At 38.2% G+C, this 17,850-nt stretch overlaps 1 protein-coding gene across 1 annotated transcript in view; it reads left to right on the top strand.

Annotated features, from left to right (window-relative positions):
• Positions 1-17,850, top strand: part of gpc6a (glypican 6a) — a 130,424-nt gene that overhangs the window by 11,931 nt on the left and 100,643 nt on the right. The window contains exon 2 of the mRNA XM_070829005.1: positions 16,473-16,631. Within this exon, the coding sequence (XP_070685106.1) occupies positions 16,473-16,631 (159 nt within the window). The remainder of the gene's footprint in view (positions 1-16,472; positions 16,632-17,850) is intronic.

Here is a 17,850-nt window from a genome sequence, read left to right as displayed (position 1 = left end):
TACCTGTAAATCAGAGGCAGGGAGTGCAGCAGGTCTTATGCTCATCTGTTTTCAAAGGGTATTTGAAGTTGCCTGACTACAGTTAATGGAAAACTTGATATCAACAGCTTGGGAGCTGATTTAGACTTGAGATGCGGCTCAAAGACACTTCTGTCTGTGTACTGAGGATACACTCTGTACTCATGGTAGGTTCTATCTGTATTAAAAAGCCAATGTTTGTTCACAATCATAAAATGTTATTTTGGTTTACAACATGGTTTGCAGCTATCAGCTTTTCGTTTGACTCAAAAACAGATTTTTTTTCAATCTTCAATATGCACGACTTGGCAGTTGGTAAAAGAGAATTATCAGAAAATCAGAGAAACTGATGCCGCACATCAGTTTAAGTTTGACATTCAATGTAATTAAACCCAAATTCAATGGATGTAATGTTATGTTGTCAGTGCATATTATTTGTAACCCTCACATCAACACGAAGACTGCAATCATAAAACCCTGTCTCATTGTTGGATGACATGAATGCTTGCAAGTCGTAAACATATGAAACTTTTCCCGTTTCTCCCATTCATGCGGCATGACGTGACCGCAGCAGAAGACTCGCCTTACTTATGATTCACTTTTGTGTCTCCCACTTCTACTGAATTCCCTCTAATGCTGATTTCCATGCCACTAGGATTCAGTTATTTATTACATTGAAAAAATATTATAAAATGAGCTTTTCTCCCCATACATCTCTGAATCATGGTCTGAGGTTCATGCCCGTTGCCTACAATGTCAGATATTGCCTTTTCTTATTTCCAACTCAGTAATAGTGTCTCATTTAGCACAACTGGTTTTCAGTACAGAACCTGGCTGCTGCAGTTCTGTCATTGTGCAAAATGGAATGCCTCCAGCACTTATCATCTTTGGGGAAATTCAGCAAAAGATGTTTGGAGGAAAAAAGAGAAAGAAAATGGAAAAACAAGTATTTTTGCCCTTTGGGATTTCAACCCAAACAAAACACCTGTATTGTGTATTCTCTGTAATAATATGCAGGCGCACATTGTCTCATACATGCAAAGTGTGTTTGTTTACACCTATACAGCTGTCATGTCTCCGGCACGCAGGCTGTTCATCAGACTGAAAGGAGGGCAATGTTGGCATCAGATTGGCAAGTGTGCCATTAAATTTTGAACTTGAAGAAAAACTTGATTTTATTCAGGGCATTAAACCTCACCTCGTTGCTTCACGCCACACTGTGAACCATACATTTATCTATCCATTACTGTCACTCAATCTTTTCCAACTCTGGAAGTTATTTGAAAGTTAGAAAATCTTTAGCTGTCTCCAAATATGGTAACATATGGTAGGAGCGATTGTGGGAATTATCTGTGTCATCTTGTTTGGACATATTCAATTTGGGTCTCAGGCCCCAGTGGAAATAGTTGAAAGTGGGTGATTTGGGTGATGGAGAGGAGATCCAGATGGCAGAGCAGCGGTAAGATCAATCGAGCTTGATGCATTTTTCCCACTTCAACATGCAGACAGATGTGATTTAACACAGTAATTGGGTTTACTTCCAGTTTGTGGATTTCTGTTGACAAGTGATAACACCTTAGAAGGCATGTGCAAACTTGCTTGTAAAAACTCTAAAGCATTCATTATTTCACGTGTTATTTCATCATGACAATTTATAATCATTAATTATCTTTTCAGGTTTTGACTGAATATTACACGGACAGAAGTACTGATGGTGGTTTTATTAAGTGTACAACCAATGTTGTCTAGAATCCCCAAATTAAAGTGATGAATACTGGGGCAGCAACTATACTAATTATGTTCTTTATCAATTAATCTGGCAGTTATTTAATCTTTTTATCGGTTTTGTTACAAATTGGCGCAAAATAGTGAAAAATGCCTGTTTTATAACATGTCATGATTTCTTGTTTTATGCAGTCAACAGTCCAAAACCCACAGCTATTCAGTTTACAATCATACATGACAATGAAAAGAAGCTAATCTTCATACTTGAGATGCTGGAATCAACAAATATTTGCTGTTTTTGCGTTAAAATGACTGAAACAATGAATAAATTTTCAAAACAGTTATTTTCAGTCGATTGTCCAATAGATAAATCATTTAATTGGAAGTTTATATTTTAATCCCCGCACGTTTTTCAAAAGAAACATAGTTCTTGAGGTTAATTTCTAACTAGCTCTGTAATAGTTATATTCATTTTGTGAGGTTAAAAGTCACTTTCTAATGGCCAGTGTTTTTTATATTTTAACTAAACATTTTTTGACAACAATGGATTGCAAGAAGAGACATCGCGTATATATCATACAAAGGACAAAGCACCCAGAGAATCACCTGACAGTTGGTAGCCTACTTTTGCTTCGCATTTTAAATACGGCTTAGATGTGTTTAGAGGAAGAAAATGTCCCTATGCATCCAGAATGCCTTTAATTGCAGGAATCCTTCATTATGTTGATTTTAAAAGTTGACATTTAAACAGAACATATCATGTGGAGTACTAAGCTGACAATAGTACTCACTGGTTTAACCTTATTTTTCTCAAAGCTGTTTTTTTTCCCTCTTTCATGTAACATTATAGAGTATTCATACACTCTTCCGTCATTCAACAACCTTTAATTCTATTTGCAAGTGTGATTGAGCTGCCTTTTGCCCTCTAATCTAGGTCATGTCAGCTGAATAAAGGCCTCTTTAAATGTGCCGCCACCCGAATAAAGAAAGGACGGTCGTGGCCCAGATGTGTGAGGGGCCTAAGCTGTACCTGAGTCAATAGATCTCAAAGATAGACGTGTCAACCTTTCACAGGGAGCTGAGGCTCAGCCAGCCTTTTAGCTTTTACTGTCCAGTGGGCTGAACTTGGCTGAACCATTTAGTCCAAAGAGAGTAGTGAGAGGGAAAGTGAAAAGACAAAGACCAGCACTATCAGGGACTGTCATTCAGAGAAATTCTCGACTTTGCTCCTCCTCTCCTCCAGTTATCCTCAACTTTGTTGTAATGCCTACTGACTCACATGTCAGCCCTTCTCGGTGGCTTAAATGACTGTAGTTCACAGCAACACTGACAAAAGCTGTAAAACCACAAACAATGAGACAATATAATAATTATGAATCACATTTCATTGGAATTAATTGTCATCCAGGAATTTACATAAATACTGAGTGTGATAATATGATTTGTACTGTATATTCTATATGAAAGCATTATTTCCTTTAGCCAGTAAGTGATTCTAAGAAAAACAGTGGCATGAAATTTAACAAAAAAAAAAAAATCACTCTAACAATTATGCAAGCAAAAAGGAATTACAACTTAAAATCCTTCATCAAAGTATATCTAAACGTGTTTTGCAGTATAGATTTACACTCACCGACCACTTCATTAGGTGTACTTAAGTATGCTAGTCGGCTGCTCATAATGCAAATATTTAATTGGCTATCATCACGAGACAGCAACTCAGTGCATGTAGGCATGCAGACATGGTCAAGAATATCTGCTGATGTTCAAGCTCAGCATCAGTGGGGGGAAGAAAGGTGATTTCAGTCACTTAGAACGTGTTATGGTTGTTGGTGCCAGATGGGCTGGATTGAGTATTTCAGAAACTGCTGATCTACTGAGATTTTTTACTCACAACGATCTCGAGGGTTTACATAAGAATGCACTGAAAAAGAGAAAATATACAGTGGGCAGCAGTTCTCTTCTCTATGGGCAAAAATATGTTGTTTGTGGCAGAGGTCAGAGAGGAAAGAGTAAGAGCAACTCAAGTATCCACTCGTCACAGCCAAAGAATGCAGAAGAGCATCTCTGAACACACCACCAGCATCAGAAGACCACACAGGCCACATATTTAGGTTACCTTGCTACTTAATGAAGTGGCCTGTGAGTGTTCACATTTTTCTGGAAAATCAGTTCTGGTCATCATATCCAGACGTTTCTGTTTTCAGCTAATGCAGAGAGTTAAGTACCTGTCAGATCAAAAGTGCTACTTCATATTGATTGAAAAATAATATAAAAATGCACTATTTCCATAGAAAAATGCACATTGACCTAATTTATAAGGTATAGTTTTCATAGTGATTCATAGTATGAAAGGTACCTCTGATAACTGACAAATTCATATCTCATGTGTGTCTTATGTATCACGTATGTATAAGGTTATAAACCCTCACCTCCCCCACGCAGCTATAATACTTCTGTTCTGTGTTGTGTGTACCGGACGGCAGTACACCCCTAGGTATGTAAATCTGTATAGTAAACCATGTGATAAATTTCAGAAAGAATCAATGCTAAAAACCCGGAAACTGAATTACAAATAAACCAAATTATGGATATCATAGGAGACTGGCTCAAGTGAATGCAATTGTTGAATTGAAATGTCAAGAGTACAGACCTGTTTCCACAGGCCTCTGCCCTCATTTTAAGGCAATGAGTCTCTGTGCACATCGGTACCCTGTGGCAGCCGGACTATAAGAGAAGAGAGGAGGCAATATTCGAGAGGCACTCCTGAATGAGACTGGAGCTAGACTCTAGTGTTAGATCAATGATAATAAATGTGATGTATTCAAGATGCTGCTTCCCTGTTATTGAGCCTGGCTCTGCTGTGGTGTGAAAGCCCACAAACAGGCAGCAGTCTAAGATATCCTGGAACCAGATAAAAACAAATCCTGCTTTCAATGAAAATGTGGGTTACTTGCATAAAACCTAATGTATACGCTACACTTCGCTCATTTAGACTCTTTTCAGTAAACTGTTTTCAAGGGAACAAACTCCCTAGCACAATAGATGCTGCCCCACTCTGCAGAAATTAATTATATTTTCTGCATCACTACACCTTTTTATGAATTTTCAGCTTGGGTGAATTTTTCTCTCTTGACTTCATGATCTGTTGACTTTTTTTGGCACGAAGCTCTGGTGAGAATGTCCACACTTTATAAATGCTGGCAAGAGTGGTCAAGGGATGTACCAGATGGCATGGTCCATATGCAGTTTGCCCTTTGGCCAGGTAGACTAATGAATCCTTTTGGGAGTTAATCACACTGTCTGGCATGAGGTTTTCTGTGGGCATGGAACCCACTCTTTTCCCCACAGCTGCCCTGAAATATTCTGGAGCCTTCCCTGCAACATATGTTTGTAGTTTAAGGGGGTTAAAATGAAAAAAAAAAGTAGCATTTTAAACCTCCCAAGTAGAAGATTATGAAGAAGTCATACTACTGTATCTTTCGATATGTGCCCTTTTAAATCAGGTCCTGACTTAAGCCATAGTGCCATTTTTGGACTGGAACTTTACCCTTATGGGCAACTTTTTAGGAAAGCTGTCTCCTTAAAGAGATTTAGAATAGATGTCTGGCCGTCTGTTAAAACCTGACAAAAACGTTTGTAGATTATAACCTTTATTTTAAAGGAATTTGATGACTTTCAGGATATTCATGGATAGATTTATTGGATAGCTGTCCTTGTATTATGTTTCCTTAATGCCACATAGATTTTTATGGTTTTAGGAAATCAGACCGTCATGCAATCTTGTGAATCGTTAATGGCATTTTCTGTCTAATTTCATCTAATTTAGTGCAGTTTTCATCTTCTCTGCTATTTTGTTCACAACCTTATGGTGGTTGTTTTTCTGGTTATTTTGCTAAAAGGAAATTATACATATTGGTATTCAGATAATGAAAAATTATCCCAATTTCTTGCTTTTTTTGGGGGATAAATTAGTATGTAATCAGCCAACAGGACAATTCCTAACTTTCACAGAAAAGCTTTAGCTGAGCTGTGACAAAGAAGAAAAGTGCAGCAGTATGTGAGATGGGTTTACACCCGTTTTTGCTTTTAGTTTGGTTATTGCCTCAAATCTTCACTTAACTGGATCTACCATGTTGAAGAGGAAGCCTTAGGACCTCCTTAAATTCAGTTTTGAAGCCTTATCCTCCACTTTTCCTTTGAAGCCTTATCGTGACTTGGCAAAGTGACCGAGGCCAATCGCAGTTCAGCTCAGCGCTCTGTGACTATTGAGGTCTCACCTTGTAGCACAACAACACATACAATATACAGACCCACCTGCTGGCACAACAACTATTGACATGCAATAATCCTAACACAAGTTAGGATTGCCTCTCCATTTGTAGTGTCCACTACAACTAACTTTCCGTTTACTTTACTTTACTTGCCTCTGCTTTTCCTTTCTCTGTATAATAGAAGTGGAGAAACATTTTAGCATTATGGCCAAAGTTTGATAAACATGCCAGTATGCCATTCAATCCTCCAGACCCCTGCTTTTTTGCAGAATATAATAATACATGAGATTTTTTTAATTCCTTTTTTTTTTTTTTGGCAGAACATTTTTTTCTCAGTAAAGCAAAATATTTCAGAGGAGCCTGCTTCAAGTACTTCTCTGAATTTTAAATTCTCCATGGAATCGCTATTTCTATTGTGCGAGCGTTTCCCTTTGTTACTGTATGAAAAGAAGAGAAAAAAAAAATCTCTACTTTATTATCCCTCTGTAATAGTTGAGACCTGATGTAAGAATAATAAATCCTGAGATAATTTATGTAGTGCACTAGTCCAACAGGCCATCAGATTTAGTCTCATGGATATAGACCAGTGATCCTGAAAGTGTGGCCCGCAGCTCAATGATAGCCCACAGGAACATGTGGTCCCTGAATGTGACTGCATGCATTATATTTTTATCATCCGTGGGCCATTTCAATACTGTCGCTTTTAACAGCCACCATCATAACACACCACTCAGCTACTGCATCAGATTGCGCCCTCCTAACAAGCATCATGAATTACACTCTACCACCTATGCTCGTGCTATTAGCTAAAGTAAGCAATGGAGATGGGGATGAAGCCAGACAGCAAGACAGTTGTGACCAGAGGGAATCAATGCAATCAATCTCACAAGTGGAAGAATTTATGTTGATGTAGTAACAAATTGGAGCCAATCCCAGCTGACTTTGGGAGAGAGGCAGGGTACACACTGGACTGGTCGCCAGTCAATCACAGGACTGACATATAAAGACAGACAGCCACTCACACTCACACCTATGGGCAATTCAGAGTGACCAAAACCCTAACCTACATGTCTCTGGACTGTGCAAACTCCACACAGAAAGACAGCAATAATAATAAATGATAATGTGTTATTGTGATATATTGCAAGATCCTAGTTTCTGGCATCTTAATGTTTTGGAATTATTTTGATTAATGCATGCATTTTTTTCCTGCGTGGCCCTCTATCATATGCTGGCTACTTAAATTGGCAATCATCGAAACTTTGGGAACTCCTGACAGTGCGGGTCCAGATCCCACTGTAAGCACGCCCAGTCATTCAAAGTTAGGTTGCCACCATAAGAATATTTTAGAGAGGTGTCATATTCACAACTTCTGTCACAACAAACCAATATAAACTTACTTAAATCAAAGACTGATATATTTTTAGAAGATTTCAAATAGCAATTATTACATTGACAGGACAGTTAAGCTTTTACAAAATAAGCTTTGTTAGGAGTTTATTTTGATTACACATATCGGCATGGGAATGCCTGGGCCTATGTAGTCCCTGCAGCAAATTCTCGCCATAGCTTGGAGCTAGTTGGGGGTTTCTGGCACAGCTTCACCTGCTTCCAAGCTGCATGGATGAGGAATAAAAGGCTTGAGGTACTTCTGTTTAGGTTTAGGTTATAAATGTTGGGTTAATGCCATTGCTTATCTATCTATGGAAGATCAATAAGTCCAAAATAGAACATATTACAGTTAAGTATGCAAGATTGACTTACTTTTCTAGAAATAACTACAATCCTAAAGTTAAGGGTAAATGAATCCCTCCACTTCTTCTCCTGAACCTGACCTGGAGCTATTTAAAATATGATATTTTCCATAGTGGTCCTATTATTTTGAAAATTTTCAATAATTCTCCGACCTCTGGTTCTTGTCCAGGTTTAAATATGCCATTGTTCAATCACTGCTAAAGACACTCTCTCTTTATGTGTCTACAGGCCTATCTCAAAGATGTCTTTTTTTATGAAACATTCTGAAGAAATTAACGTCATCTCAACTGACATCTTTTATGAATAATGATTTAGTGAGATTTAGTTTCCAGTCTGGTCTTAGAGCATGTCATGGTACTGAGACAGAGCTCGTTAAGGTCAGTAATGACCTATTGCTAACTGCAGATGGAGGTGACTGCTCGATTTTAGTTCTTTTAGTGCCGTATTTAACACAATTGTAACCTCTTGCATTGCTTTGAGACTGGCAGGCATCAAGGGGTTTTGCTCTTGGATTCTTGTGCACATAACTCTCCAACAGAACTTGTTCAGTCTCTCTTGGAAACTCTGCTTCCTCAACGGCTACATGCTGCTACTTGCCCAGGTTATTCAAAATCATGACACGTTTTATGCCGATGACACTTGGTTGTATGTGATGCTACAGATTCTAGCAGCATAGCTAATCTCAAAACTTTCCCCTCTGATATAAATCCTGGATGTCTCAAAATTTCCTTAACTTTAATCATGTTAAGTCTGAGGTAATTCAGCTCGGTTCCAGTAATTCCATCAGCTCCTTTGGTGCTAATTTTGGTTCTCTGTCAAATAATATAGAGCTAATATTTAATGCTAACCTCTGTTTTGATGATCACGTCAAAACTGTTTAGTTGTTTCAGATAATTTTATAAATTGCTGATTATCTTCCTACATTGGTTCCCTGTTTGGTATTTTTTAAAATGTTATTGTTTACATTTAAGCCTACAGTTTTGCTCCTTAATATATTTTTTAACCTGGTATGTGCCCTCTCTGCCACATAGATCTACAGATGGAGCCCTGCTGATTATTCTCAGGTCACGGTTAGTGACTTTTGCTATTAGAGCCCCCACATTATGAAACTCAGACACACAAAGCATCTAGCTTCTTTTAAATCTCTTCTTAAAACTTTTCTGTGTGTGAATGCTTCTGGAAATGTTTGAATACATGTTTTATTTATTTGTTGTTTATTCAATCCTATTCATTGTATTGTTGTTACCTCCTCTGTTCTGATGTCCTTTGGCTTATTCTCAGTTTAGCCACCATGTCTGGTTTTTCCTTTGTCTTTTTCATTTACAAGTACTTTGTAATCTTGCTTGCTATAGTGCTTTGTAAATAAAATGCATTCTTCTTTTTCTTCTTCTTGATAATAATAATAATGATGTTAATATTAATATTATTTAATCTTGGTATTGAAGAATCTTGGAGAAATTGTTCCTTTGTTTTGTTAGTTCAGAATCAAGAAAGCAAAAGAGTATACAAGGAAACTACATGCAGAGAAAACCTCTGTAGCATGCATCTGAGGCAACTTAGATCCATTTGATGTCACCAAAGCATCTGCCTCAGTTGTTGAGTTTTAACGTCACATGACTGCCTAACACTGAAGGCACTGCTACCAATTTTAATGAATTGCTATTAGAACGGAAGGATAAGAAATGTGCCATCCTTTACGCCTGCCCATTAGACATGATTGCAGTGTATGCCTGCACATGAAACCTCAAACAAGCAGAGTACATGCCTCTTTAACATCAAGGGATATGAAGCCAAAGGGAACTGGGGCCAAATACAAGGCAACTGTGGAATAAAGCAAATCATATGGCGTTAGTTTGTCTTTAATCTCTGCATGATCATACCTCCAGGTCCATCCATTTCCTCCCAATGACCTATATATTCCTGACTTTGTTGTTTAGCAGATCAGAATGTCTGGTTAAACAAACGTGTCACCCATAATAATCTTAAAGTAACATTTTTAATGTTTTTTAGAACTCTTAATTTTGTGAAGGGAACTGTGTCTGTTTGGCTGATTACAAACGGGCATTGTTGTGCCATATTTTCTTCAGCCATTCATCAGCATTAAGCCGGCCTGTGCGAGCATTCTCTGAAACTGTAGTCAGCAATTTCACCTAATTACAATGCTACGCTTCAATCATCATTCCGGATCGTCTATCATGAAGATAGTGATCCAGAGGAGCCAAACACATTTGCGCATCAAAGAAACTGAACAAAACAACTAATGTGTGATTGCATTTGTAAGTAGAACAATATTTCTTATGCCTCACTTCCTTTTGATTAGGAAACATTTGAGCTAATGCCAGAACATTTCACTGTAAAATTCCCAAAGAAGATTAACATTAGTCCTTAATTATTTTGCCTTCTGTAATTACATACATTTATATCTCAGATCAGCTCGTTCTGAAAGGGAAAGATGTGCAGCGGTACCTTCTGACGTCTGCGCTCGAGGCAGCTGTAAGGACAGAGTGGCGTATTAGTGAGCTGGACAGCGTTAAACTACGGGTGAAGGCCTTTATCCACACTTTTTCACAGTGATTGCATAGCTATTTGCTCATAAGTCCTAGATAAACCTGTGAGTAAATATTGCATTATGTATGTGTGTATACTGGTGTGTCTTTGCGTGTGCTGATCCATGAATTTGTGATCAAGTTAGGAGTATAATGAATCATGAATGTGGGTGGATGTGCTAGACCTAATGCTTAAGCTAGTGCTGTGTTTTACATCTAAATGGAAGCAGGCTTTGCTCTACATGATGAACCTGATGTGACTCGTGTGTATTCCTTGATATATTAGCACTCATGTCAGTATTGTCACCTCGAGCTTACATGCAGCGTGTGTTTCTCTTCTGCTCACTCGGTAAACTTTACACTCTGCCTTTCATCCTTCGCCTGAACTTACTACCAAAATGGGTAAAACTCACTGTGGGTTTTTAATAAATGTGCACAAGTTTCAGCAGCAGTGAATGCTTTGGTTGCAGTGCTGATTTGGCAAGCCCTTTTAACAGATGCCATGGATGTGCTCTGGGACTGTTCCCAACTTCGCACTTGCCCCTCTTCACCTGCAAACCATGGGTAATGTTAGTGACAAAAACATTGTTCTTTTTTAGGTGTTCCACTTACTAAATGCTCTGATTTGTTAAAATCCCTTACTGAGCCTATTGTTTATGTAAGCGTACGGTAACAGCAAGCCTTAGTTAATTAATTAACAAAGGTGTGTTCAAACAGATTGTTTGCAGTCAACTGATTGTGATTTTGTATTCTCAGCAAATTAGTTTCCAAATTGAATATTTTGCATAAACAATCTTTTTGTGTTATACTTATCACAATAGGTAAGGGGGCATTTTAGTTAACATCCTAAATCCATATCTGTTTAGAGATATCTTATATTTATTTTGCTGTTTTGAAAAAAATGGCCAAGCCACTTTATAAAGCAACCATAAAATGGAACTGAACAATATAAAACACACTATCATACTACTTTGAAGAGCTGCATGTTAAATAGGTACATTTATACCTCTTATTTCACATTTAATTTACACACTTTTATTGTTTAAAAGGCTGTTGACCAATCATGCACTCACAATTGATTTGTTTGTTATTCTTTGTAAATGTATTTTTATGGCGACGCCACTCGTGTTTTCTTCCCAAGCAGACAGCCATGGCTTTCTATTGTGTCAACCTCTATGTCTCCATTTTCGTTGGTACTGTTGGTATTGAGTCTTACAACTTAAACTCAGCCTGACAGAGTCTGAGCACATCTGTGATCTCGCAAGCGTACAGTATATTGACAGCTTGGTTTCAAATTCCATCTTGGGTGCAAAGCAACCAACTAGAACAGGACAGATATGCTCTAGTGAGCCAAAATCCCATCTAGATTTGGGGACGATTATTCCCTAAGTTCACTAAGGTAGGCATTTGTCTTCGTTTTATTCTTTTGAAACAGAGCTTACAATGTATTAACATGCAAGAAAGTTTTATGTAAAAATGTTGAATACTTTTGTCCTGTATTGTTTCTGCATTACTGGTATTTATGTTCTGCTGCGTATTTCGGTGCCTGTGCAATGGATAGCAGTCAAAAAAGAGATGAGATGAAAGAAAAGATGAAATAACATTTCACAAACTCCCAACGTCATAAACACGGCGCAGCCTGCTCCTCACAAAGTCCTGTTTTATGTTGGCTTATGTAACAGCAGCATCACTGTTGGTGGTGAAAGTAGCTCGATATGTCAAATTATGTTTTTTTTACCAAAACAAGACTGAAAGATGAAGGAGTGGTGCGCAACCTGTGAAATCTAAAAACACTGGTGTTTCCTTTTGCTCATCATTTTTTTACTTAAGGACAGTTCTACCTTCTTATTGATTTTTATTTTTTGTTTGCCAAACCGTAGCAGCCAACAGTGGTGTTCCACCCGCTCCGACAAGTAAAGTCAATTTTTTGCATCAATAGAGACTTCAAATCAAAATGGACTTTCTTCAGAGTTGTGGGGCTTAGTAATGCAGCGAGAAAATGTCAGTGTCAAGTTATCCATCATTATGACAATAAACCTTTTAGTCTTGTGCCAAGCATATGCTTGTGTCAAACACAGCAATTTTAGGTCCTGGGAAACATGGTCCACAGGGCCGAAATTAGGTGTTTTCTTTGACATTTGCCAACCAGCCCATGCATGCCAAGTAAAACTGACCCCAAGTCACCCCTCAACTTCTCAGTGTAAACATCTTCCTCCAAAAACAAAATGTGATGGATCATGTTGCGTTACACTGATACTGTAATGATTCTGTGTTTCAGTGAATGAGAGCTCAAGTGTAAGCAAAGCTGATACAACACAAACAGCTACATGAACATTGCCTGAAAACATAAACCACAGAGATTCATGCAAAGAAAACATGAAATAAACAGATAAAAAAAACAAGTAAAGACATAATCCTGCTTTACAGCACTTACCACAAGCTCTGTACCCTGCACAATATTGTTTTTCTTTGCAGGCATGTGTTGAACTGATCACTGCTTGGAATGAAGGTTATCACACAGTGTTGCTTGTGCACATTGTGGAAATAATTTGTGACAGCTGAGGAATGCTGTTGCATTGCTAAAAGATTACAACATTGTCGTTTAATAGAGAAACAAAAGAGTCTTAAAGAATCACCAAAGAGAAATCGACTATTGCATTTTAGCTTATTGTGTTCTTTTAGATAGTTTGGTCTCTGTGGCCAGAAGGCTTGTGCATTACTCTAGAGACAATGGGTTTGTGTTGAACTGTTGATGGTATACCTCATTACTGCAGCTTGGTGCCTCTCTAAGGACTGATTAAGGATTAAGCACATTTGAGAGTGCCAGCACGTACATACTGCACCCTCCTTGTTTCATTAGCCATGCACAGCTTCTTCATCTATAGCTTACTGTATATGCATGCAGAACATCAGTGTGCCAGCCAGTGCCTGCATTGTATAGCAGAATCCATCAAAAAAAGTCACAATCTGAGTCTATTCTGCACCAATCCACCAGTGACAGCCATTTCATCTTTCTTTCTCTCAAATGTTGATAGGTTGAACTGGGAAAAAAAAAAAAAAAAAAACTAAACTAAAATCTTCATGCGACTGCTAGCCAGGCTCTCTTTTTTTAAACCTCTGATAATGATGTCTGATGCTCTCAGAGGTTCAGCAGCAGAGGAGAGATGATAAAGCAAGTACGCAGAAAATGTGGCACCTCTAAAATGGCTATGTTTGTACATATTAGTAATGAGTCGAAGACTGGTAATTATTTCCCCAGATGTTGTTGTCCGGGAAGACAGTTGACCAGCATACTGTTTTCATGTGACTCACTTTGGAAGTTCGCTCACTTTTCTTTTCTCACATCTCTGGCAGTTGTTATTGGTCAGTTAGTGTGATTTCTGCTGCAGTTTGTATACCGGATAATTTCATGAGCTTTAAAAGTACATTTATTGGTGAATTTACATGTTTTTGTGCAATAAAATCACTGAGAGCCACTAAAGACGGCAACAAACCAAACGGACTGTGAGGTTGTTTGCTGCTTTGTTGTATTTACTATCTGACACTAACATTTTAAAATCAAAACAGAATTTTTCAGGGTAAGCAATACTCAGAACATATTTTTTATATTAGTTGATGTATTATTTTAATATTATTGATCTTGTCATGAAATGATAAATAAGCACAATCCATTTGTGCTTTGTTTGCTTACTTAATTTAAGAATGAATTTAAGGTATGACACTTTGTTTCAGGACTAATTTAGTAAGTTTGGTTCTAACAGAACAGCTTATGTTAACACTCATTTGGAAAAAATCAAATATGTTTGATGGAAGCCCACATTTGACCCATGGGCCACTATTCGCACAAAGCATTACATAAAATATAAACTATTTTGAGCCAGTATTCATTTGAGTCTTTTTGTACACTATAAAATTGATTCCTCTGGGTTTAAGCATTTTATTGCATGTATCCTTTCAGGTTTAGTCAAGCTTGGTCGAGTTGGGTGCGTATTGTCTGTGAGGTTACTCAGTGTAAGTCCTTACATAAGTTGGGGTCACTCACAGACTTTTTTTGCTCTTGTCCTAAAACCGTCCTGCTGCTTGGACGTCTCAATCAAAGGTCTTGTTCACTCCTGACTAGGTTTGCTTCAGGAATCCATTTGTATCTGTCTCAAATCATTCTTCTCTCCAATCTCACATGTCTGCCAGTCCCTGATACTAAAAGGCCCACCTGCCTGTTGGTGCTGCCTGTCGCCATGCTCTGAGATAGAGATTGTGTTAAATACATGATGAGTAAGCCTGGTTTCTGTCAGATAGTGCTGTGCATTATCACTGTAGAGCTGAATTTTTTATTTCATCAGACTTCAGAACCTTTTCCCCTCATTCCTTAATGTAAGTCAGGTCTTCTTACATACACCCTTTACACTCAATGATGAATAATACACAGATGTGAGAGTAACCCCTGCTTTTTTTAATGAGAGGGTTTTTACATGCGTGAGGTTATTTGGTAATTGTGACAATTGGTAGTTGTCTTTCCAAACGCAAGGTTGTAGCCAAAGACATATCATTTACATTTTGCCTTGCTCCAGCTCTTATACTTCTGTTTCTGAATCTTACAGCAGTACTTTGCTCAAGTTTACACTCTGATACACACACTTTTTTGTTGACAAATAAATATTCAAATCTTCTGTAACCCAGTCGATTTTAATTGCCCCCATGTGCAACCACTCAACTTCTAGAGGGGTCTCAAAAACACTCACAGGGGACTTTGAAACACTTACACCGCCGTGGATGAATCCTGTCTCCAAACATGCAAACACTTATTCACCAGAAACATTTCTTACTGTTTTTTATGCATTTAAACTGATGCTTCAACACCACAAAATGTCAAGAGTTCAAGGCTGTGGAATAAAAAAAACTTTATCAAGATAACACAGTTCGCAATTTTCAGTTTTCTAAAAGGACTGTTTCTCTGAATAACGAATATTTCACCACTCACCCCCAATGGTACCTGGCCATTCAGATAATATTGGTTTTATATCGTGAGGTTTTTAGATCTCCACCACGGATCCCTCTGCCTCTACCCCAGTACAATAGACTGAATTTTATATGGAGTCTTTAAAACAATGGAAAAAAAAACATTTAAAAAATCATCAGGCTTTTCCAGAAACTGTATCCAGGTTAGTGGAGATAATCCACAGAGTTCACAATGGGCATTTTTCATTGGAAACTACTTCTCTATTGAAGTAGGCAAGGCGAGGTCTGTGGAAAAAAGAGATGCTGCTGCTGTTGCGTTTGTTTAACTGAGTCTCAATAGTGGAGAACTCATAACCTCAGCAAATAAAATCAAAACTATCTGGTCAGATTCTACTAAGAATGTGGCGAAAACTACATTTTTTTTTAATAAATTCTGAGTGAACTAAATCTTTAAATTAAGATTGGTGTCATTATGCAAACAACTGTGCACTGGACTGAACAGGATGTGATGTCAGAAAACGATTAAAGAATTTGAATATTCCTGCTTAAAGCTGCACAAATCATTGTTTTTACATTAACTGTGTATCAAATGACAGATCTAACGGGAGAGTGGAAATTAGCCTACTATTCCTAAGGTGGCCACAAACACAACTCCAAATGCTGACGTTGCTTGCTGTCTAGTGGATGTATAGACAAATAATTGTTTGCTTACACGCTTTTGTATACGGTGATAGTATATTGATTTGTTCACAGCTAGCTGTTCTGGCGTGAGTGACCAAAATCAGTGCAGGTCTAAATTAATTTTGACGGGTGTCTAATACTTGGCATAGCCTTACACTTACTAGAAACTGAAATGAAGTTCCTGAATGTAGTGCTTTCCATTCGATGTATGTAGTACTGATGTACAAGCGCTCAGTTATTCTTATTGCAGTGCTTCGGAGTGGGATAAAAACTAAAATCCTGCATGAGGTGTATGTTCTGCAGTATCAAAGTTACTCTCTGTTTCACATGATAGCAGGTTACCGACAAATATTATCCCTCCACATTTGTTACGCTGTGGCCCTCTTTGATAGCTTCAATGATGAGAGTTCCAAAATCACAGGAGAGTTTTGATCAAAGACTCAGCTCAGCCTTTTGAAAAAAGTCCTGTGGCAGTGATGTGTGTAAAAACGCCGCTCTATGTCTCTGTTTCCCTTAGGTGAGCACCTGCGTGTCTGTCCTCAGGGATACACCTGCTGCACGTCTGAGATGGAGGACAAACTCAACCAGCAGAGCAAACTGGAGTTCGAGAACTTGGTTGAGGAGAGCAGCCACAATATAAGGACAACATTTGTGTCGAGGCATAAAAAGTTTGACGGTAAGCTACATTGCTTTGTTGGATCTGTTTGACATGCGGATGATGAGAGACAGAAGTGGGATACCAATTTATATTGGTGTCCCAGACACTTCCCAGATATTTCCACTTGTAATAAATGTATTCCAGCAAAGAATAGATTGGTTTTGGTAGTCTAAAACACATCACATACATTTTGGCCCTGTTCTTCTTTTTCAGTTTTGGGGTTTTTCTGTCTCTTGGCTGATACACCAGCGACTGAGTCGAGTCGTCTAACTATTGTTCCATACTCACACATAGACTTTTCTGATTGACTGATGGAGCTATGCTCAGTGTGTTGGTGCTTTGTGATAGTTGTCCCGAAGGAGCCACGGTGAATTCACAGAATAAGACAAAGCTAACGTGGCTATGTGTTGAGAAAATGGCATTCTGTATGCTTGAATACATACCTGTCTGCAAGAGTCTGTGCACTGCATTACTTATAGGACACCACATGGTGCACAGTATGAGATCAAGGAGCTACAGCGTCTCCATGCCACTTATACGGTTACTCTGTCACTCAGTTCCCTCATAACGAATCAGTTGGCCAATTTAAAATGTTATTTTTCCTATGTTAACCAAACATCTGCCAGATTCTTCTGATCAGCTTCAGTAGTTAGAATCAATGTGTCTGGTTTTGATCAGCAAAAACCTTTGCGTTAGTCGTGAACACCAGATTTGTTGTACACGCGGTTTAAAAAAAGATCAGTGAATTGCAGCCGTGACCCTGTATAACTGAAAAATCTATGAGCTTTTTCACACAGATATCTACGATTCTGCACAAGTAATATCTATGTGCAGTTGGGGGAGAGAGAATGCAGGGCATTCAGTATGAAAAAAAGATGCTAACAAATCGCAAACCGCATATCTAAAGTCTTATTTTTCTCTTTATGTGACATCAAGTGTGATTCAAACTGTGCACCAACACTAGAAAGGATATACTGTAGGTGGAATAAGAGCGATAGATGTTCAACCAGGCTAAAAACCATCAAATGTGTCACTACAAAGTGTTAGATAGAATCAGATAGAATCTGACATATAGATAATTTATCTGTTGTCAGAGGACAATACCTGCATGTCCCTTGAACTACAGTAAAGCAGGAATTCACTTGTTTTAATTGGCAAGTGAGTTAATCAGTAGAAGTTTGAAATATGGGCTGATTACAGTGTGTCCTATCTCAGCATAGCTGCCTGCATTTACAGG

The sequence above is a fragment of the Pempheris klunzingeri genome, chromosome 1 (genome assembly GCF_042242105.1).
Source record: "Pempheris klunzingeri isolate RE-2024b chromosome 1, fPemKlu1.hap1, whole genome shotgun sequence".
NCBI classification, from domain to species: Eukaryota; Metazoa; Chordata; class Actinopteri; order Acropomatiformes; family Pempheridae; genus Pempheris; species Pempheris klunzingeri.
This window is presented reverse-complemented; position numbering and strand designations above follow the sequence as displayed.